Source organism: Egretta garzetta, unplaced genomic scaffold (genome assembly GCF_000687185.1).
Source record: "Egretta garzetta isolate BGI_Z169 unplaced genomic scaffold, ASM68718v1 scaffold136, whole genome shotgun sequence".
In the NCBI taxonomy this organism is placed as follows: Eukaryota; Metazoa; Chordata; class Aves; order Pelecaniformes; family Ardeidae; genus Egretta; species Egretta garzetta.
This window is the reverse complement of record NW_009260066.1, coordinates 946,242-968,630: the sequence shown is the minus strand read 5'-3', so window position 1 is coordinate 968,630 and position 22,389 is coordinate 946,242. Positions and strand designations below refer to the sequence as shown.

Genomic DNA, 22,389 nt, shown 5'->3' with positions numbered 1-22,389 from the left:
ACTCCTCTTTATTTGTTTTTCCTTCCTTACCATACAGCTGCTTTTTCTGCCTCTTTCAGTGCCATAACTGCACCCACGTTTGTCCCACTAACATTCTCTCACCTAAGCAGCCTTGCACTCATCCTGTCTTTTGTTCTTTTCCTCAGCTAACACCCTCCTCACTTTAAAGTAAATTTTAGTCTCTCTGATTCTAAAAACCCTTTCCACCTCCCCATTCTCTGCCCTTGTTTCTGTTACTTTCCATCTCAACTCACTCAACAAAACTCCCTTTGGTTGCTCTGTGAGGTTTACTACTTTGGGCATAGCAAATCACCCTGTACCTTCTCCTGGGAATAGTATCTGCCTATATTAGTCTCTTGGTTATCATCTTCTGCTTCGACTTTAAGTTATTTGTGGCAGAGCCTGTCATTTCATCTTGGCTTTGCAAAGAACTGACCATGACTGTGTTCCCTTCCTCAGCTGAAGCTCAGAGCTACTACAGCAGCACAAGTAATAAATGACAGAATGATGAATTCAGCACTTTAGCACTGCCATCCACTGGCTGTCTTTGATCATGACATGCTATATTTGACTAAAATTTGATGTTTTGTTTTTGTTTCATCCGCTGCTACTGAAGTGGAATGTATTACTGTAAGCACGCTATTTGAGAGTAATGGAAATGCCAGAAATCTTTATGTTATATTCTTTCCAATAAAAGATGTGTGCCTTTTACTTTCTATTTTGCTTTACAAAGTGAAATATTGAAGTTGGGAACTCAAGGACTAAATAATCCAGGGTTTCTAGGTTAAACTGTTATGTACAATTAATTAATCTGCATTACCTCAATGTTTTATATGTTTTGTAATATGTTTGCTCATGCTTAAAAAACATGCAATACTTAAAATTAAGCATGTAGATAGATGCAAAAGAGAAATAAGATAACTGGGGAGTAACCTAAAATTTGTGGCTACTTCTCCCAACAGCTCTTCCAGCCTCCACCTTGTTTGGCAATGTCCTGAACCACAGTAGTTTCTCTATTTTAATAATCTTCGATGGGTTTCCTTTCAATATGTACATCCAGTTTCTCCTTGAACCCATATATAAAGAGCATTGTGGTATTTTTTTTCTTTTTTTTCTCACTATTTTATCTTTTTAAACTTTCGCTCTTTCATTCCTTGGTTTTCTTTTACTTCATTTCTATGAAATAAGTAAGCTTCTTATAATTAGGCTTACTGATACATGATTAACGGTTAAAACCACTTGCCTTCTACATTTCCTAATGTGCTCCCATCCTAAACAGAGGCAGGATTATTTACCTTCTTAGTACAACATCTCTGCCCTGACAGGAGACTGTGAAAATCTATCAGATGTGAGGTCCCACGAATTTTATACGTAGATGTGTTTTAAGAAAATTTTGAAAGGAAGAATACACACAAATATCCAAAGGAAAAAGTGTGCTCAGTGTTTCAGTAATTCAGTTGTTTATCCAATTTACTGCCATGTGCTGAAATATTACCCAGAATTGTAGGAAATGCAGAAGTGGATTATGAGTTCAAGGATGGAGCACTAATTGAATTCTTAATGGAAATGACTCATCTAAGCAACACAGTGACCTGGATTGTCCCCCTGAATGTAAAAGTCTTTCCAATGGTATCCTGGCACAGTTGCCACACTAAAAGCTTGACTCTTGTCCATCGAAAAGAAAGGTTATCTGTCAGAGGAAGATTTGCTGGAAGGGGGTTACTATTTGCAAGTGAAATGTGTTCTTCCTTACAACAAGGCAAGATGGATTGGTCTTTTTCTCGCTCATTTTGTCTCAACAAAAATCGGTCACAGTGAGCGCAAAGCTTACTAAGTACTTCAACATACAGGGCTTAACTAAAGTATGGACCTTACACAAACCCCCTGTAAAAGCATGAATTTTTCTCATCTTGACACTTACATAGGAAGAGAGCTATAATTAGATAGACTAATTAACATTTATAATAATGATATGCAAGCCTAAAATAGGAGTGTTCAACTATAATGATGTCAAGTTAAGAATCAGGTGAAATGTCACTCATAATTATGAAAACCTTTTTCCTTTGTTGTGCATATGACTCTGTTATTCTTTAATGAGGATATTGATTGGGTTTTGCCTCATTAAAAAGCAATGTTTTTATTAATGCTGGATTTTTAATGCTTTAGACTTCCTCATTCACTAGGGGACTCTTACAAACCTGGTCCTTTATTTTAGTGATTTATAATCAAACCATAGACACCTACTTGGCAGTGAAATTTGGAGCAGTTGAAACAAACAAACAAAATTAACTGTTCTTAATTTCCACTACTGTCATGGTTTAACCCTAGTTGGCAACTCAGCCCCACACAGCCGCTTGCTCGGTGGGTTGGGGGTGGGGGTTGCACAGTGGGGTGGGGGAGAGAATCAAAAGGGTAAAAGTGTGAAAGCTCATGGGTTGAGGTAAAGACAGTTTAACGGGTAAAGCAAAAGCTGCGCACACAAGCAAAGCAAAGCAAGGAGTTCAGTCACTCCTTCCCATGGGCAGGCAGGTGCTCAGCCATCCCCAGGGAAGCAGGGCTCCATCACGCGTAACGGTGACTGGGGAAGACAAACGCCATCACTCTGAACATCCACGCTTTCTTCTTCCCCCAGTTTTATATGCTGAGCATGACGTCATATGGTCTGGAATAGCCCTTTGGTCAGTTTGGGTCAGCTGTCCCACTTGTGACCCCCTCCCCCGCAGCTTCTTGTGCGCCTGGCAGAGCTGCGAGCTGAGACGTCCTTGGCCAGTCTAAGCGCTACCCAGCAACAACTAAAACATCAGTGTGTTATCAACATTCTTCTTGTACTAAATCCAAAACACAGCACTATGCAAACCACAAGGAAGAAAATTAACTCTATCCCAGCCGAAACCAGGAGAACTACTTACAAGTGACTAGAAGCTAGAACACTTAACATGATTTTAGTGTCTTACAAGTAAACTGAGATTTGCAACTGACTTCCACTACCCATGCAACCTAGGGTCTACACATACTTGAAAAGTATGATCCACTAGCAGAAAATACACACACCCCAGAAGAATAGTGAGAGAGGATAGAATAACTTCCCAAAGCTCTTTTGTTAAAATTTTGCTATTTAGTTAAATGGATATTCTAAATAATTTTTGTCTCTCTTGAATTTATTAAATTCTGCCAGCTAGTAAATCTTTTCTCTAAAAGCCTAAAAATACCTGGTGCCAATAAATGGCACCTTTTTCTTAAGAACACTAAGAAGCAGAAATTGAGTTTGTATCACTTCTTTTGAAAAGGACTTAATAGCCAGGAAATCAGAGTTCTCCTTAGTGTTTTGATACACCAGTATCGACTGTCTTCATTTTTCTGTCAAAGCTAATGAAGTGCATAAACACATCAAGCACACCCGCATGATATCCTTGCTTTCAGAAAACTGCAGAAACAAGTACAAGCTTCATTAAAGAAATAAACAAACAATTATCCATGACTTCAGTAGTGTAAGTGATTACTGTCTCTGATTCTTGAAAGAAATTTCTTGTGACTGGAAAAATCTTAAGACACAGGACAAAACATCGGTGAAAAGTATTTTGTAATGTACTTACATATCACTAGCAATGGAGGAGTTCCTGGACATGGACTTTGGAGAAAGGTCATAGTCACTGTCTGACCGGTAGAGGAAAGACTCCCTACGTTGACTGTGGACAAAATTTGCCTGAAGAATTAGCCCTGATCCAGGGCTTGTCATGGGATCCAAGGGACTTCGTCCTGATGACGTACCATTGTCTACGTCGAAACTGCAAAAAGAAAGGAGAAGATTTATGCCATTGACATAATGATTTTGAAAGTAATAAGCACTCTTCTGATAAATTTATCACTAGGTAATTGCTTCTTAATAATAACAGGAAAATAAAGACCTGGTCAATTCCACTGCTAAGGCAAAAAACAAGGCACATGAGAAATATACTTTAAAGTTGCTGATAACCAAAAAGAACAAGTCTGAAGGAAAAGAAATTTGGCAGAGAAAGAAAACGTTATTAGGAATACAGGAAGCCTTATGCTTCTCTGCATGTGGAGTATCCGTGAGCTCTATACCTGAAGAAACCCGATGTTTCATTGTTTTCATCTCTCCTGAGCTGGACCCTCATTATCCTGTCTCCCGCTGTTGTGGCAGCTGAGGGCTCTTTTGTTATAAAGTGCTCAACTCTAATATTTCATCACTATCCAAATATTTCAATAACATATTTTGTCTTATCACAATAAACAAAGTGCTAGATTGAGATTAAGGTGTATGTGTCTGCTTGGGCATGTTCGTATGCATTAGATTTGCTATTTTACAATGAGATGGAAGAAATGAGTTCTTTGCTCACTGCCAAGAAGTGCAACTTCTGTGACTATTTGTGTCTTTGTACTACACAGTTTAGATCTGGCACTTCTAACTACCCCTGGAGGTATTTAAAAGAAGGATAGAAGAGGTGCTTACGGACAGGGTTTAGTGGTGGGATGGCAGGGTTAGGTTAATGGTTGGACTTGATGATCTTAAAGGTCTTTTCCAACCTAGACAATTTTACGATTCTATGATTCTATGATTGTATTTGGTATTAAGATTAGTAAATAGGCTTATAATTTCTAGGGAGCACTGCCATCATGAGAGGCAGAAGTGTGAGGGGAGAGAAAGAAAGAGAAGGAGGGAGAAGATACTCTTTCACACAGTCTGTTTCCACAAAGGGCTTTGAAAGTCAAAGCAAAGACCTTGAATAGGAGTCTGTAATCAATCGGAAACGAGCGCAGGGCGAGCAGTGCTGGGAGGCCATGCTTGTGGCCACCTGTGCTGCTTAGCAGCCCAACAGCTGAGTTTGGTACTGTGTGGAGTCTTTTTGGAGCATGTGGCTCTGTTTTTAGACATAATGTGTTGTGGTATGTAATCTCAGAGGTAAAAAATGTGTGGATTAGCAAGATCATGTCTCCATCTGATGGGATGGAGCACCTTTTATCCAGCCAGAAGTGGAAGATGGCTTTTGTTTCCCTAGTTGGTTGTGTCTCTAAAAGCAAACATCAGGTTTGGTTTTACAGCATAGTAGGAAAGGTGTGCATGAGACCTTAGCTTATTACTACTGGGCTCATTTGCCATACTAATTGGAATTTAAATAATACTGCTAAAGCATTTAGGAACGAAGGATGAATAGATGATCTTTGACATGATTTTTTAAGCATGGATAAGTGTTAGCATCATAATATGTATTTGTAATGAATGCATCTGAAGTACTCATTTAAAAATGTAAAAGTCCATTAGATAAAATTGTAGTTTCATCGGCTGGGAGAGGGCCTGTGGTTTGCATCACCAGATAACTACAAGTACGTGCAAGACTTGCATATGGCTGTTGTGACAGGAAATTTATCCTGTCATACTGTGTTGTGTCCACTAGATGGGTGTCAAAAGTAATGAAAGGGATTAAAATACATCAGCTAGAAATTGGCTCATACTGCTCAACGAAAATGTCTTCTATGTAACTATGCATCAAGAAAAAACAGTTCAGTTCTACAGTCAGAGGGGGAGTTAGAATACAGCACTGGTTTGCCAGAACCATATGATCATACTAAAAAGTTTCTAAAATGCTACAGCACTTAAGTGTCTTGTTTAGCTCTTACTTACTGAGACATTTGCTAACAGTTCAGATACAAAAGCTTGTAGAAATCTAAATTAAAAACGTGTTATTACACTGAAAATCAGATTGTTTCTTTGTCTTAATTGTAAGAAATGGCACTGCATCAAATGAACAGAGTATCAGAATGGGGAACTGAAAACTTTCACACAAGTTGTTTGTTCTTTCTTGCTGCATACACTGAGAAAAATTAAAAGTTTAACATACAAAATAGGATATACTCTTTATTTTGCCTGGACAGAAATTGCAGAAAGTCATCTGTGGTTGCTTCACATTTATCTTTCCACTCCTGCTAAGTTTTAAGCCACAGCAAGAATATGCTATGAATTAAAAAGTACATGTTCAGTGACAACCCAAAAGTTACTCCCTCCCTAGTGTGTTCCTCAGCCTCTTTGCATTTTGGTGGAGGATAGTCTTTGGAAAGCAAGGAAGCTGTCACTGAAGGCACAGGAACTGTTTTGCTACCATTCCACAGGCAGAAAGCGGCCATTTAAAGACAGACTTTTCCACTGTTGTTCTGCAGCCAGCTTCAGGCACTTTGCACAATGCACACAAACCAAAGCTGCTTTCAGTGGCAGGAGCATTTGGCTCAGCACACATCACAGAATTTTCTGTGTTCCAAGAGCTTTGCTGCAACTCCAGAGATGCCAAAGCTATGAAAAGCCTGTGCTAATTCAACAACTTTTGTGTCTGCATTTTGACAAAATGTTTTATGACATTAGTGGATACTGTTTATCCTCAGACCCTGCCTTATTCAGTGTTCAGGGATGACAAACACGACATGAGATGAAAGTTCAGCCTTTTTTCCTTTTTTGGCTATTTATCATGTTTGTGTGTCTTGCCCACTGTCTATCATCCAGGCTCTGTACTCAGATGGGGATAAAGGCGGCAAACTCTCCCAAGCGACTTGTAAACATTCATGGCTGATCTTCCCTGTGCTCCTAATAGGACAAGAAGTAATAACTTCACAATCACCCTTTAGGAAGATTAATAATGATCTGCTTCAGGCAACAGTAGGACTCTGTGGCAAGGACAGGAGAGGTTCTGGATCCTGGATCGCAGCAGCACTGCTTCGTTGTTAACAACTGCAGAGCTGCTTTACCTGGTGAAAGAAACCCTCAGTGGACTTCCTTTTGAGTCCTTAAATAACTCTCTCCTACTCTCTGCAAGGTTGCTGAAAGAAAAAAAGGGGAAGATCTGTGTACAAAATACAGCTTTTATTTACATAAGAAGTAATGGCATCATAATGAATATGCACAAGAGCTTGTAATTAAGGCTGCATAGAAAATCTTAATGTTGGTCTTCCTCATTACTGAGAGTTTAAGCAATTTAATGCTGTAGCTTTTTTGGGGGGATTTTTGTTCTGTTTTCTTCTCTTTTAGAGAAGTCAGCAATAGTAGAAGAGGGAAGGAAATCCATCGCAAAATGAAGAATTTACTAGACTTTTTAAGAACACAAATTGCCCTCCTGATATACCCCTTTTAAGTGTCTCTCCACCTTCAGCCTACCCTATCTTGGAAACTATGGGGAGGGAGAGAGGTAGGCATTGAATTAATTGATCCTCTAGGGACACCTTATCTTTTAAGGCTATATTTAAATAATTATGAGTTCTAGAGGAGGAAATTTTGTCATCCATCAAAGGAGTCCATTGTCCTATTGTCAAGCAATCTCTCCAGCCATCTGTCTGTGCTATGACCTACCTATGCATCTCAATGTCCTTACTTTCCAGAAGCCCCATCCTGTGTTTTAACCTGGAAGCACAATCCCACCATTACACTGAATGGATGCATTTGGCATAGCAGCTGTAATTCACTAAAATGATGATAGAAAAGCTGCCCTGTAGCGACTTCCTTTGGGTAGGGTCTTATTTAGAGCAAAAGGAAAAGGTAAGCTATTTATTGCTTGTGCCCTGGGACAGGAACCAACCCCCTGGAGGCACCGGCCTGTGGCTACTGGAGAAAGAGAAGGGTAGGATGGTCCCTTCAAATAAGAATCTGAATTTGTTTCTCGGGTTGCTCAGAATTAAAAAAGCAGTCGGCCACCTCAGCTGGTAGGACCCACGGTGGATGTGGAGGGCTTTAGTGAAGGGCCACAGTGTGCCTGTCTACAGGACCGTTTGGTATAAAAGCCTGGGGTAGGGGAAAGCTCATTTGGTGTCATTTGGGAGGCAACAGGCAGAGCGTAGTATGCTCTTAGACCTCGTGTGCACTAATTACTGTGTCTCCTGGAGATGTGTGTGTCTCAAACCAAAGCAGGACAGAATAAAGTTTTGTTCTTAGGTGTGATGGATTTATTCTGCATTAGTTGCAGGTTATTTTGATAGGACAGAACATTTCAGTTACTGTGGAAATCACTACCACTGTGACCTAATTCTTCAAAAAATGTGCGGAGACTCCTGAAATACTATGTCATTAGAAAGCATTTTGTGTGAGGTTGACACTGATTCTGTTATATTAATTTTACAGCTCTCGGTCAGAGAAGGCAGTGCAAGGAATAAATGAAGGCAGAGACAAAAAGCTCTTCCTCTGGAACAGACATTATCTAGTAATAAGAACTGAATTTTCATTGATGCAATTTAGGTAGTTAAATTCTGTTTTACTTTATACACTAAATATATTAACTGAATTCACTGAATTCAGCTGTAAATCTGTCCAAAGACTTGCTAATACACTAAATAATTATCATAATTTCTTTGTGAAATACTGATTTTAGACACACTTCACGTTCATTAACAAGACTGGACAAGCACTTTGCCTATGTCTTTTTGACTTCTCTTGGTCTTTTTTATTGCTTATTAATAAACTAAGCATTAAATTGAGCCAACAGCTGACTTGGGTGCCCCCCTTTTTTTGCCAGACATAGTTATCTGCAAAGTTTAATAAAGATGAAACTTCAGGTTTTTCTTTATCAGAAAGAAATAAGTTGTCAGTAATCAGGCCATGCCATAGTTAAATAGGTTAACCTGCAGCATCAGAAAGAAAAAGGTAAAAATAAATCCGTGGGTTTATATAGTTGAATAGCAAGCCAAAAATTTATTTTCGTTACATTATTACTCTGCTTGGGACCTTTCAGAATGTTTCCTTTCTGACAGTGTCTACCCAGTGATGCAGGAGAGAGCACATCTGGTTTTCTCCTTCTACTTTCCTTTCTGTCTCTTCTCCCATGCCTAGTAAAAACTAAACACTTCAGTAAAATGAGGGGGGAAAAAAGAAAAATATTTATACTGACATTTTAGAAGAAATATCATATCAACTCTCCATATTTGAAGAAAAAAAATCACTTATATGTGACCTGAGTTTTTTATTTTCTCTGTAGCAAAGTTAAAAAACACTTTTGACTACCATTGCTTAAAAAATATGTTCAGTTCATTGTAAGCAAATGATATTAAAAGGAACATGTGATCTAAATCTGAATTTTCTTGTACCGCTGCAGAATTCAAGCCAACTATCTACTTGTGGCTTTGGGTTTCCAGTTAAGCAATTCAGCAAGCAAGGCCTATGATTAACTCCATTTTTAGAAGTGGTGTGGATAGATTTTCCAGTATCAAAACTGCAAGCAAAAGAAGACAATGTGACATTTCATGAAATTTGCTTTTAGCAGCAGAACTTGGCTTTTGCTCTTGGCATCACTGTTTTTGGAAACATTTAGAGTGTAACAAGGCTTAATGCTCATATTAAAAGCCCAGATAACAGGCCAACAGAACACATGTAGGACAACAAATACACTAAAGCAAAAAGGTTTGTAAAAATTAGTCTGCTCAAACATGTTAGCAAAGGAACTCTATCTATCTACTTTAACTTCTGTCTTATGACTTCCTAGCAAGCATCTTAGGAAATGTAGCCGATCTCTCTAAACAAACCATTTTGTGTTTTCTTAAGAAGTTTCCAGGCAAGGATTTTTCTCTGACAACTATTCCATATCATTGGGAGTTTTCCTTAGAACTGTCTCCTCATACTCAATTCAAGCTGTCCTTTTCATAATGGCACGTCATTATTGTTAACTATGCCTCAGTGGTCTATGCATTTAGCACACAAGCCTTTGCTGCACCTATTAAATCAGTTTGCTTGCTGCGCTCAGCCATACTGGGATTCTTTTTGTGATTCCTTTTATTCTTTCCTCAGAGAGAGGATTGTCCCTTACCCAGCAATTTTTATTCTCTGAACTTGGCTCCTGCAAGTGAACATCTTCCTGCTAATATGATGTTCAGGTAAGAATGCCAGAATCTGGATCCTGTTACATGGATTTGTTGTTTTGATTTTTCTTTTAAGCTGAAATAATTGTCTGGTTGCAGTATAATAAAGATGCAAACAAAAAAGCAAGAGAAACAAAATGCAAAATAATTTCCAAGAAATGTGGTAATCTGTCCAGGCTTCTACTAGGTTTAAGTCACTTTGTATGGTTCTTCTGATCTAATAATCCTACTGGGACTAGTACCCCCATTTTTAGATTAAAAAAAGCCATTAACTGTTTTCCCCAAGGCTTCTGGTAAAATCTGTGGCAGGTTGAGGTCTGAATGATAAAATCTGCAGAAAATAATGAAGAATCAGAACTACTTTGGGTAACCTGAGGTAAAGGAGGCTGGAAAATAGAACAACTTAATCCAGGCATGATAAAGAGTACTCAGCAAGTCTGGGGATGCTCCCAAGCCAGCTGCCCCAGCCATCCACCAGCTCCCACTGCTGCGGGCGCCTGTCAGCACCACTGCATTTCTAGGAGTGCAGTCTCAGCAGGACCTATGGTTGTCCACTTTATTAGTGTCATTATTTAATTGCAGTCTATCTGTCACCATTCACTTAAATCATTCCATAATGTTGCCTGCTCTTATTTCCATAAGGTACCTTTTTTTTCCTCGGCTCTAAACACTAAAGTCCCTTCAAACTCTTTTTAAGAAATCACTTTATCTAATTTCTTCAAGAAATTCTAGAACACTGTTTTTCTTTACAGGGTGTGTTTTGATCCAACTACCCCCACTTCTTTTTCTGCAGCACTACTTTCTGAGCAGTATTTAGACACTGGGATACAAAACCAACTTGCACTGGGTGTTACTATATAGCACCTATTTACTGTAATTCAAATTGCTACTAATTTTCTCTTATTTAAAATGTATTAGAATCAAATCTCAAAGCATTTAAAAATGTTTATCTAGCAATTTATAAAAATATGCAAGCCATCCATCAAGCATACTGATTAATCCTAATTAAAATGCAGCTCCCCTAAGATATTAGTGGAACACCTTTCTTTCAGGAAAAACTAAAATATAAAAATGAATTTAAAATCACAGTTGAGAAGCAGACTGCTGCCAGAGAAGGAAACTCCAATTCACTGAAAGAGCTCAGCCTCCTCTTGCTGTGAATTCAGCCGGATGACATTATCAGAAGTGGCCGAATTGCTCATATATTCTTCCTGAATTAGTGGTGTGATAAAACAAATGTGTAGGAAAAGAGGTAGTTCCTCAGACCTGTAATATTTAAATCAATACCTTACAGTACAGGTGGAAGCACACAGAATACAGAAAACAGTTGAAAATGTCCCCCAGGGCTAACACTGGTATGCGTTGGGAAGCTTCCTGGCAAGCACATCCTTCTGAAGAATCATCATATATAGCCACAATGATGATAAACACTTGGCATGGTCACAGAAGATGTGGTTACATGTATCCTGTGCTTAGTGGCAGAGGTCTTCGGCAAAGAGTGTCCCAGCCAGAAGCTGACAGGAAGAGCAGTCATGGTTACTCCTGGCTACTCTCCCATTCCAGAGAATGTGGCACAGAAGGAGGTCCAAAGAACCAGGAGGATGATCGTCGTGACAAGAGGAGGCCGTGTACCTCAGCAGCACCCAGCTGATAATTATTAAGTCATTTGCACAACTCAGCTTAAGCCAACCTGTCTTCAGAAAGTGTGTCTTCCAGAAAATGGATAAGGGCTGTGGACAGAAAAGTCCAAAGAGAAGAAGGTCTATAGCCCAAACTGTAAGAACCCTGCACAGAGAAGATCACCAATATGATGTGCACACATAGTTATCTACAAGGAATCAAGGCCAGCTCCAGAGGAAAGTGGACAGGAGGCAGCTAGAAAAGAAATGGCAGTTGTCTCTTTGGGCAAAGAAGGTGTCTTCCAGTGCTGCTGTAGATTCCTGATGCCAATGATAGCTCCATGCAAAGGAGACATAATTATATTTGAAAAGCAACATTTTTTGCTCACATTGTTGTAAAATTCCTCTAATTGCAATAAATGATTGCTGGCAATAAATCATATATGAATGCTATTTCCACAAGAATTCTTGTTGGGATATGTTAGTAGCAACTATCACTTAAATCATGGCATGTATTTTTTAAAGCTTAAAAGCTCAAGGTATTAAGAGCTTCAGAGCCCTAAGATTTCTGTACTTTCCTTTTTAAAAATGGTTTCATTGAAATCCTTTCCACTTTCATTCTTTCCATTTCAGGACTTTACATTCCAGGTGTTTGGACTTTTTTTTTGTTATATTTGTATTTTTTATGTTGTATTATTTTGTATTTTGTATTGTGTTTTTGTATTTAGTTTACCAAATTTGCTAAATTTTTAGTTGCTTCCACTTCCCTAGACTTTTACTGAATGGATCAAAGTCCACTTCATGATTTGGGTTCTGGAAATCGTTTCTACAGCTTTGCCACATACAAGCAACACCCTTTAAAGGGAAACAAAAAGGTCAGGAGCTTGCCTTGGAAGGGTGCCAAGACTGGAATATCTTGAGTGTATGTGCTCATACTGTATTTTATTTATACTGATTGTAGATCCTGAGCACATTCACTGAGTACCTGGTATGTCAGGAAAGATAATTCTTATCACTAGTCCAAAGCAAATTATAATCTACAATAATGGACCATTTGAGGCTTATTTTTCATGATTGGTATTATATTATTTTAATGCTATATTATTATAATGCCTAATAACATTACCTAAGAAGGCTGCCTGATGCTCCACATTGTAAGACTGTGTTTTCTTTTTACCATTACTAAATTCTGTCCAGTGGTGCTGAAATTTTCCTTCCAATTTTTTTTTGTTTTTGAGAGAAAATGGGTCATCTGTAGATGAGAAGGTGGCAGAGAAATGTGTATTTTTTCATATTTAAAAAAAAAAATCTGGAAGCTGTTTTGTGAGGCATTCTAGTGACTCATATTTTGCAGCAGAGAAGTGGAATTTAGCCAAGTGTCTGCAAAATGCTTTTTTTCTGCTGATTTTGTGAACATCTTCATAAATTTCAAAAAGTTATAAGCGTAGGACAACCTTAAGTCAGTCACCTTGTGTATCTGCACTACTGAAAAAACATTAAGTGATACTGTATCATTTTTTTTTAAATCTCCTGCCTTGTTGCTCAGGGTCCAAGAGGGCTCCGAGGAACAAGCCCCTGTCAGTGGGATATTTGTTTCATTCACTGCAGAAGGTATGTACTGAACCACACAAAGGACTACAGAAGGGTAAAAGTGCTTTTGTCATCAGGAACTGGGAATAATATTTGGCCAAGCTGCAGAGCACCTGAAACTGGTCACTTACACCAACTTTATCATACAGCACCAATTACACGTTTCTCATTCTCGAGGTATCCACGCTGAATGACTTTTGCTTGAGCCACGTGGACACCAGCTCTTAAAAATACAGATTAATTCAGAACATCTGAGCAGCCACTGGATAGATCAAAGGTCCATCAGATCCACTATTCTGTCTTTAGGAGTGGCCAAAAGTGAATGCTTTAACTATTAACAAAATAAAGAACACATTATGAGGTGTAAAATTACTATATATATTATGCATATCTCATTTGGTAAAACACCTAGATGAGCAGAAGCTGTCAAGTTCTCGGGAAGTATTCACAAACTAACTAGAAACAAGAAAAAACAAAACATTAGCTGCTGCAGTCTTCAAATGCCACACACAGAGCTAAGCTAAGCATTTCTCACCAAAGAAATGCGTCTTTTTCTGTGGAGGAATGCAGGAACAGAAATAACAGTTTACACTCTTTACTTGCAACAAGGCATTTTTTCCAGTATTAAACAAACTTGGAAGCAGACGATGTAGTGGGTTGAAACAGAAACAGAAAAAAGTACCCTTTCTTATAAATGTGAGTGATCTGACAAGCCAAAGCTATTAGAAATCACTATGCCTTGCAAAACAAAATCAAACTTCCTCCTCACAAGGCAGTACCAAAGTGTTTTGCTGAGACTTACAACTCAGCCTGCTCCATACAGAAATATGTATCTATAGAACTATCAATACATTCAAGGACAGCTCAAGATTTCTCATCAATTACAGAGTTACCTGTAAGTGCAAGCCAATTCCAGAGAATTAACTTTGTGCTCCAGTTTGCATTAAGAATTTGGGAGGGGAGCAGACTGATTGCTTACTTCTGTGCTCATCCACCAACCATCCTCCCTGCTGGAACTACTCCTCTGCTGCCATTCTCCATCAGGCAAAAGCGTGGTGCCTTTCCTCATCCTTTCTGCAAACCCTCCCTCTAACACCAAAGGATTACATGTTTAAACTACCAAAAGCATTGCAAAGTTCGGTGAAATCATAATAGCTGAACTACAGAATCTCTTAGGATAAAACAATTAAAATGCCATCTGTTTACAAATAATAAAAACAAAATAAATCACACACATAAGGGCATCTTTTGAATTAAGTAATTTCCCATTTTCAGGAAAAATTTTGTACGATTTATCTTACTTTGTGTAAAAAAGCTGTTTGGCAGCTTGATTCCAAAAGTCTATTTTCTTGATACCGATGTCATTACTAAAACTGGGACAGGACACGCCATAATTACTGGCGCCAAGGAGGTGATTATATTACTCTGGAAACATTACAAAATGTGCGATGCAAGAGACCGAGAAGGAGAAATGCCAGCATGTAGCACCAGTCCCTACAGCTGATAAAACGTCACTATAACGTTGTTGCTTTTGTCTCCAACTCTTTTTCCCATGACATCTGGTTATTTCATCCTCTGAAGTGTTCCCAGGAGAATCAACAATTTTGCCAAATAAAAAGTATTTTTCAAGCAGTTCTTTTCTGCAAAACTCAACCTACATGTCCAAAGCTCTGCTAAGCTGATCACACACATGGCCGTGTGGTTGGTTACGTGCCCTCCCCAGCGGGCACCATTGCAGATGTGCCATCCACCCCTGTGTCTAGCCTACAAGATCCTGGAGCAGAATTCACAGTCCAAGTCTTCCGCTCTCAAGGAGAAACCTTAGGCAGACACGGGTTCCCCCAGGCAGTGGAGGGAGGGACACTGCTGGTTTACTGTGTAAGCTATCAGGAAATCCTTTGTTTCATTCTTTTCTTTTGCAGGAATGAAGTAGGATAAGAGGATACAAAAACCTGTTCTTTCACGGAATGAGTCATCCTGAGTGAATCATTTTATCCCCTTCTGTGCTTCCATTTCCCTACTTGCAAAATGGGTACATTGTAAAGCGCTAAGAGCTCTGGTCATTAAAAAAAAAAAAAATTGTAGGAGCTAAAATTGGCATCACTGGAAGTAGCAGTAAGAGCAATAGAAATATCAGAAATGCTGCTTTTTAAGAACCTAATAAAAGTGGATTTGGGTGGGAAAAAGACAAATTCAGAAATTTTACTGGTTTTCCTCATAGGAAACATGTGAAGGAATAGGAAGAATATAACGAAAGAAAGACTTGCTTATTTAACTGGCAAGTTTACTTTTCAAGACCTCATCATCATTAAAAATGCAGTGGAAGAAGACATTAGACCTGGTATATCTGTACCACCTGAAAGCAAATGGAGGGAATAATGGGGGGGGGGGAAAGAAAAGAAAAAAAGAAAAAAAAAAACTTGATCAAAAACTTATTCTAAGAAATTTTATGGAAAAAAGTTTAGAAAGGGAAGAATAAAATCTTTTCCACTTCAGGCAAGAAGTTGGTTGGATTTATTTTTTTTTTTTTAAATGTGGCTTTTATTTTCTGTCCACTCTATGCTATACTTCTGTAAGACACAGAAAATCATGATGAATTTTCCTCTCAGGTAGAATGAGAGGATCTTTTCTTTTTTGTCAGAACAAAAAAAAAAAAAAAAAAAACCAAAGATTTAAAAAAAAAAAAATTAAAAAAAAAAAAAGACCATAGGATTTAAAAAAAAAAAAGTTAAACAACAGTAATTATTGCAGCAGATAAAACAATACTGAGGTCTAAAGGAGAAAAACCTGACAGTGGCCAAATACGTGCTTGGCATGCCCTACCACACAGCCCTGCCAGCACAGCACATGGGCAAGTGTCTCCTCCTGGGAATCTGGTAGTTGTGCCTTAAGGAAGCCTCGACATTACAGATTTTCCTGTACTATTCTTTTTTTACCCCCTCCAGCCATGTCTCTTTGCCAACAGATGAGAACCTGCCCGCCCATGAGAACAACATGCTATTAAAAAGGATAGTCAATTAAGCAGGCATGTGTACTATTTTCTTCTTTGAGCTTTTTCTCTGACTGTCAAAAGTTAAGGCAATAAAGACAGAAACTCTTTTATATCTGACCTCTCTAATGTGTGAATAAAGTAGCATGAGTGAAATACAAATACACTTTTCACTAAAAAACTTGTGTCAACATATGAACGCAACTTACAAACAGTAATCATAAATTTGCAGAATATTCATGTGTTTGTACAATTTCAGAGATTTCTACAAGGATGCTTGGGACATGAAGTGTTTGATTAAAACAAAACAAAATCCTCGAGAATATTAAAAGTAGAGAAGAAAGGAGGGGAAATCTCTACTTATACTTCATATATTGAAGTTCATAGAATTCCCTGACACTGGAGAAAGTGAAATAACCAATAATGGGAATATCTAATCTTCATGAACTATAATGTTACACAGTAATGTTTGTGATCATCTCTATGTTCCATCCTTTATGGGAAGCTGGATTTAATTTATTTTCCGAGCAGCTGCAATAAAGAATATTTTGTAAGAGCTGACTCAGCAAAGCTAAATTTCAGGAAATGGGTCCTTTTCTTTTGCTTCAGTGCATACAATGTCTGAGGCTAATTTTACCTTAAAAGAACTAGGAGATAACTCTGAAAGCAGATGCTGGTCCTGAGCCGCAAAGAGATAGTACAGCAATGTCAAAGAGGTTCAGAAGGCTGCTCTCAAAATCGTTGTTCACTGGGATTATTACAGTAAAATCCACAACATGATAGACAATATTCACACACTTAGAGAGGAAGAGCAGCAGGCAAAGGTGGAATGGACTGGACACGTGTGTAGAGAAGGGGGAAAAATACAACAAAGGATCCCTTATCCTGCAAACTCATCCTTTTTAGCACGTAAGTATCACTAGCAAAAAACTTCTATTTACCAATACTTTTCATGAAAGATTGAAAAAAAAGGGATGTGGTCATGAGCAAAAGTACATTCCAAGAGCTGCTAGCCCTTAGATATTCTTCTCCAGTTAAAACAACAGCAGTGGATTTTTAATTAATATTGCAATTTTATTATTATTGTATTTCAATAGTCTCTTCCAAGGAGTTTTGAAAGTAACTGGAAAGTTACTAGAAAGTAACTTTTTCTTTGTTTTGTCATTCTGGATTTCTAATTGCCAATGAATATTTAAATTAAAGTAAAACCTTACTCTGAAGCAAAAGCCCAAATATTACCATGATTTGTATCTGAAAGACTGGAGAAGGCAGAGAGAGCAGCTGGTACATCTTAATGGTAAAAGTTACAGTGTTTTGCTTTCAGTTACAAGGAATTACACTGGACTTCTATTTCTTGTACCAGCAACCAATAAGAAAATAACCACTGGTTAGGACATCAATCCATTTTAGGTGATTAAGCAAAATTATCTGAAGAGCTACTAGAATCTGAAAAAATCATGCTTCCCTCCCATCTTAAAGCATGTAATGATACTTATAGCATAAATGCAAAATTGTATTTTACTGTAGAAATAAATAATTGTGAGAAAGTTGCAAATGCACAATATCAGTAACACCGTTGTAAGGTGTTAATCTTACTGACAAAGCAGGGAATGCATTTCTGAGGTGGAAAAGCAGGACAAGACTAAAAGCTGTGATGGCTTTACAGAATGTCATTTCCTAGCTATTCATTTCCAGCCTTTTCCAAGAATGGAAATTCCAAGAAAAATACATTGCTTCACAGCTGCGAACAACCTGCTTGCCAGAAATGCAAATGTAATCCCTATCTGTGAATCAAAGACAAATGATAGTACTGCTGATAAATATCAGTAAGGACTTCATGGAAATGTAGACTTCTAGAGCTGAAAGTCAGGTTCATTCTGAAAGGCTATCTGTGCATGTGCATAACAGCAAGAACATCCGTTATAAACTGGCTGGTACCAAGAGGAACATAGTTGTAAGAGAAAAAATCCTTTTAATAGGCGATTGTGGCATTTGAGTTGCCACAAACGCTAAGTCTTTATGCAGGCTGCCACCACCACTAGTACCACCGGTTCAAAGAATGCTTCCTATCATTTTTCCAGCTCAAATCTCTGTCCCTTAAAGAATGGAAAACATATGTCAACAATTAAGTCACAATTCACAGTGTTACCAAGCATGAAAATAGAGCCTGTGCCAATATTGATGGAGTCACTTTATATGTTTTCTCAAATGTCCTCAACCCTACATGGCATTGAACCTAAATGGTCATTTCAGTCATACTGAAACTTAAGCAACTTTGGGTCTTTCCTTAATAGTATGGAATTCAGAGCAGACAGCACTGAGGTGACTATCACAGGACAAAAGGGATGTTAAAACAAAGCCCAAACCAGACATTGGCTTGGCCAGTGTTTCCAAGAGGATAAATCAAAAAATAAACTGCAGACTAGGCTGGAAAGGGCACAGCTTCAATATCACTGAGCCAGCCAGCATCGTTTTCAGGCTCATTAAAAGAAGGGCATCTGCACAGTTTCCTTGAGAACTGACACAGAATAAGTTGAACTTTTAAGCAGTAATTAATTATGGAATTGTACGGCTGATCATCAGCATGGTTTGAGCCAGGGGTCCCACTGGCTTTGATACATGCATTCTCTTACCGTGCCTTCCAAAAATATTCTAACTTTTAAAAGATCCCTTATGCTGTGTATATTTTCACTTGAATGTTGTAAATTTTTTTTCCCTCTATGTCTATTACTCCTTGATTCTTGTCAGATTTCCTCTAAATGTGGGTACAATTGAAAGATTAATATTGCAGGGATTTCCTGTGGTAACAGGTAATAGCAGTAACAGGCTGGTAAACAGCTTTACTGTCCTCAGGTTCTGTATCACTGTGTTCTTTTGCTTGTGAAGCTTATTGGTATGTTTTGAACTGCTAGCAACTTAAGGCAGACAAAAGTATCAAATCCGGACTTAATAAAGAGGGGGAGAAGGTAACAGTCTATTCAGCTCTTTGGACACTCACTGTCTTCCAGAGCTAGTAGAGTAGCTATTGAAATGGGCACTGAACCATGAGCAGTTAGACAGAAACTTTGTTTTTTGGGATACTTCCAGTGCAGGTTTTGGTGTATCATTAGCTGCTGAGGAGGGAAATACTAAATTTAAAATTTTAAAAGTCTGTTTGCTAAAGCACAAGAAAAGAACTGAAAATTGTAAGATGTGACATAAAAGTGGATATACAGTACTGAATATTTTGTGGACAAAACAGCCATAATGCTCACTGTGCAAGATGTAAATCAAAGAGCAGCCAGAGTGACTTAAACAGAATGTTTTTTTCCTTCTCTCAGAAAAGGTGCACATCTACTATCTCATTATCTCATTCATACAGAGGTTTATACTGTAGAATAAAGACAGAAAAGAAGTCAGGGAAACATCATTGTTTTCCAGTCTGTAGAGAAACAAATCTCAATAGTTCCCGACACACACCCAATTCCTCTTTTCAGCCCTACTTTGTAGAAAGTACACAATCAGGTCTGGTTTGACTTTTTCAGAATCTCTGAAAAAATAAATCGTGAAACAGTGGGTATTAAAGAGTAAATAAATCCAAAGAAATTTAGAGAAGAAAAGAAGAAGAGCCAGAATATGAGTCAGGAAAGAAAAACTTTCCAAACCAAATTGTCTGCTGCTGTAAATAAGCATGTGCTTAATTTATGGTATAGAGTTTCTTCCATTTATGCGAACAGAAGATTTGTTCCCAAATAAAGAAGATGCCACAAATGGCCTGAGCAGAGTCTATTTGAAAGAGCAGCCTGTACTGCATGAAGTGTTTGACATCCAGGTGGCTGAATGGTTGGCAACAGATAATAAGAACAGTAGGAAATTAAATTATTATAGAATTATAGGATATTTCAACTTCAGAATTCAGTACTGTTTTAAGACTGAAGTACTGTAAAATTGAAGGAGGCATGAAGAAAACTTGAAACTCATTTGGAAGCATTAGCAACATCTCCCTAAATGTCCCTTTCAGCCTAGCTACAAACTGCTTTCAAGCTGCACTTTACAGAAGCATGCTCAAGTGGAGCAGTCCTTTGTACATTTTTAACTGCTTTCACATCACTGAACATGCTTAGAAGAAAACTTGTGTTACAATGGAAGTGGGTGGAAAAGGGAACTTGGTTCTCCAGTATTAGCAAGGGATACCTTCAGAGCCTTAGTTCCATTTCCAGTCCAAAAGAACATATGGTGGTTTTTTTTTTTCCTTTTCTATTACTGACCTTCTTAGGGTATCTCTCTGTGTGTTTCTTTTCAGTAGCCAAAAAAAGTATGCAAGAACAGCAATAAGGGACTAATATGGCCTCTACTACTGAAAAACGTCTGCTGATGAGTGTAACCAGAACATCTACCAGTGGATGTACTGATGTTACTGTTGTTCTTTTGCAACTTGACATTTTCATTTGTTGTAAATTTTCATTTGGCATAAGTGAAGATGTTCCATTTTACCTTATCTGTCAGAGCTAGCTCAGATAGTGGTCTTACACTCTTACGGCAAGTGCAGGCCTGCTAACTTTTAAATGCTCATCTTTACTTCGCCACATTTCTGTCTACAAAATGGAGCTATACCTGCCAAGAAATCTTTTATGTTGTTTCAGACTTAACAGACTAAAAATTATGAAAAACTGTACACAGGAACTGGACGAGATCTAGCATTTGTGAAATGGCATTTCTGTCTATCAGACGTCCTTCCTCTGTATTTCCTTTTTCCTATGTATGTTGCAACCCCAGCAGATAAAGGTGTTATCATACCATCTTTATGCAAAGCATGAAAAGGAAAATACACATGACTCAAGAATAAGAAGTAAATACACAAAACAAAAAGACAGGTTTTGTTTTATAAGAAGTTGCCAACATTACTTGGCAAAACTTGAAAAAACATTTGTTTATAGATCATGCAGGGAAGATTTACTGCACAGATTTGCACAGACGTCTGAACGCGGAGGCCAGGCTCCCCAGCAGTCCCTGGGGAGAGAGCTCAGAGGAAAGCTGGGAGTACCTGCCTGTGTTAGGATGTCACTCCTGATTTTCTGAATGGCCCTCTAGACCTACACCGTTTCCTCTATCAACTGTACAAGCATGGGTGATGGGATTGTCTTTAAAATGGAGAGATTTTAATAACAAATAACAGAGCTTATTCTCATCTTTTATTTTTTGAAACTTTGAATTCAAATTTGTAACGTTTTCTGTCACCATTAAATCTTTTATTTTTAAATGTGAGAGCTGAGAATTTCACGTGACTTGGGGCTATATAAAAATTACTGGAACTATGCCAAGTGAATAGAAGCAGATATATTTTATGAATGAAAAAAACTTGACTGGAACAAAAGTTAGGATGGGAAAAAGAAAATAGTATTTACACATACAATTTAATACAAACACGCCTTATGATGGCATGAGATGATAGCAATAAGACTACAAACTGTTAAGACAAAGGGAATCATTTACAGAACTGTGATGCACTTCATTTGATCAAATAAACCATAAGGAGTACAGGCTTTATCACACTGTGGCAAAATTCATCACGTTAAATATGAATAAACATAACTTGGAAGGGCTAAATCAAATTTTTAGCACACTGGGCACACTTGGAAAACACAGAGATACAAAAGAGGAAACTGCAAGCTATAGTGTAAAACATCATACAATACATTACATGTAGATATATACACGTCCACAAAGGCACACTTGCCCAAGTTTACAGGCACCACATGCCTAAAGTGCAAATAAACTAAAAGGATTAAGCTGTTTATAACATAACTGGATTTGTGATATAGCAATAAGGGTGTCAGTGTAGGAGAGGTTTAAAAAGGAAGGATGAAAGCTGCAATAACACGATTATGCAATTTCTCAATTTTGGGCATACAAATACCTATTTTACATTTGGAAGTTCTGAAGGTGAAAACTGAAACCAAGTGGGTTTTTTTCACGAAATGAAGTTAACACTATGAAAATAACTGTTTTGTTGCAGTCTCGCAAAGGCAAATTTTCATGACATTCAAATGAGGAAGGCTACTTCAAAGTTGGCTGCAAAGGAAGACTTAAATGCAAATTAGAAGAACAGAAAAAGTGCCAAAAAAAAAAAAAAAAAAAAAAGAGGGAAAGTAAACTAACTTTGGAGTTGGAGCCCAGAAAATAAGGGAAATGTATAGGGATCTGACAAGAGGAAAATAGATGTTGGCTAAGTCAAGGAAACCTCACATGTCAAATGACAGCACTGCTCACAAGCTTCAAATCACTAAATATGGAAACTCCTGAGACAATAAAGATGATTATGAGTATAAAGCTCCAAGAAGGAAGATGATCTTATGTAAGTGATCTCGT

General features: G+C 38.0%; 1 protein-coding gene across 1 annotated transcript in view; it reads right to left on the bottom strand.

Annotated features, from left to right (window-relative positions):
* Nucleotides 1-3,589: 3,589 nt before the first annotated feature.
* Nucleotides 3,590-22,389, bottom strand: part of LOC118452524 (cAMP-specific 3',5'-cyclic phosphodiesterase 4B-like) — a 223,558-nt gene continuing 204,758 nt past the window's right edge. The window contains exon 2 of the mRNA XM_035896631.1: nucleotides 3,590-3,785. Coding sequence (XP_035752524.1) covers nucleotides 3,590-3,785 — 196 coding nt within the window. The remainder of the gene's footprint in view (nucleotides 3,786-22,389) is intronic.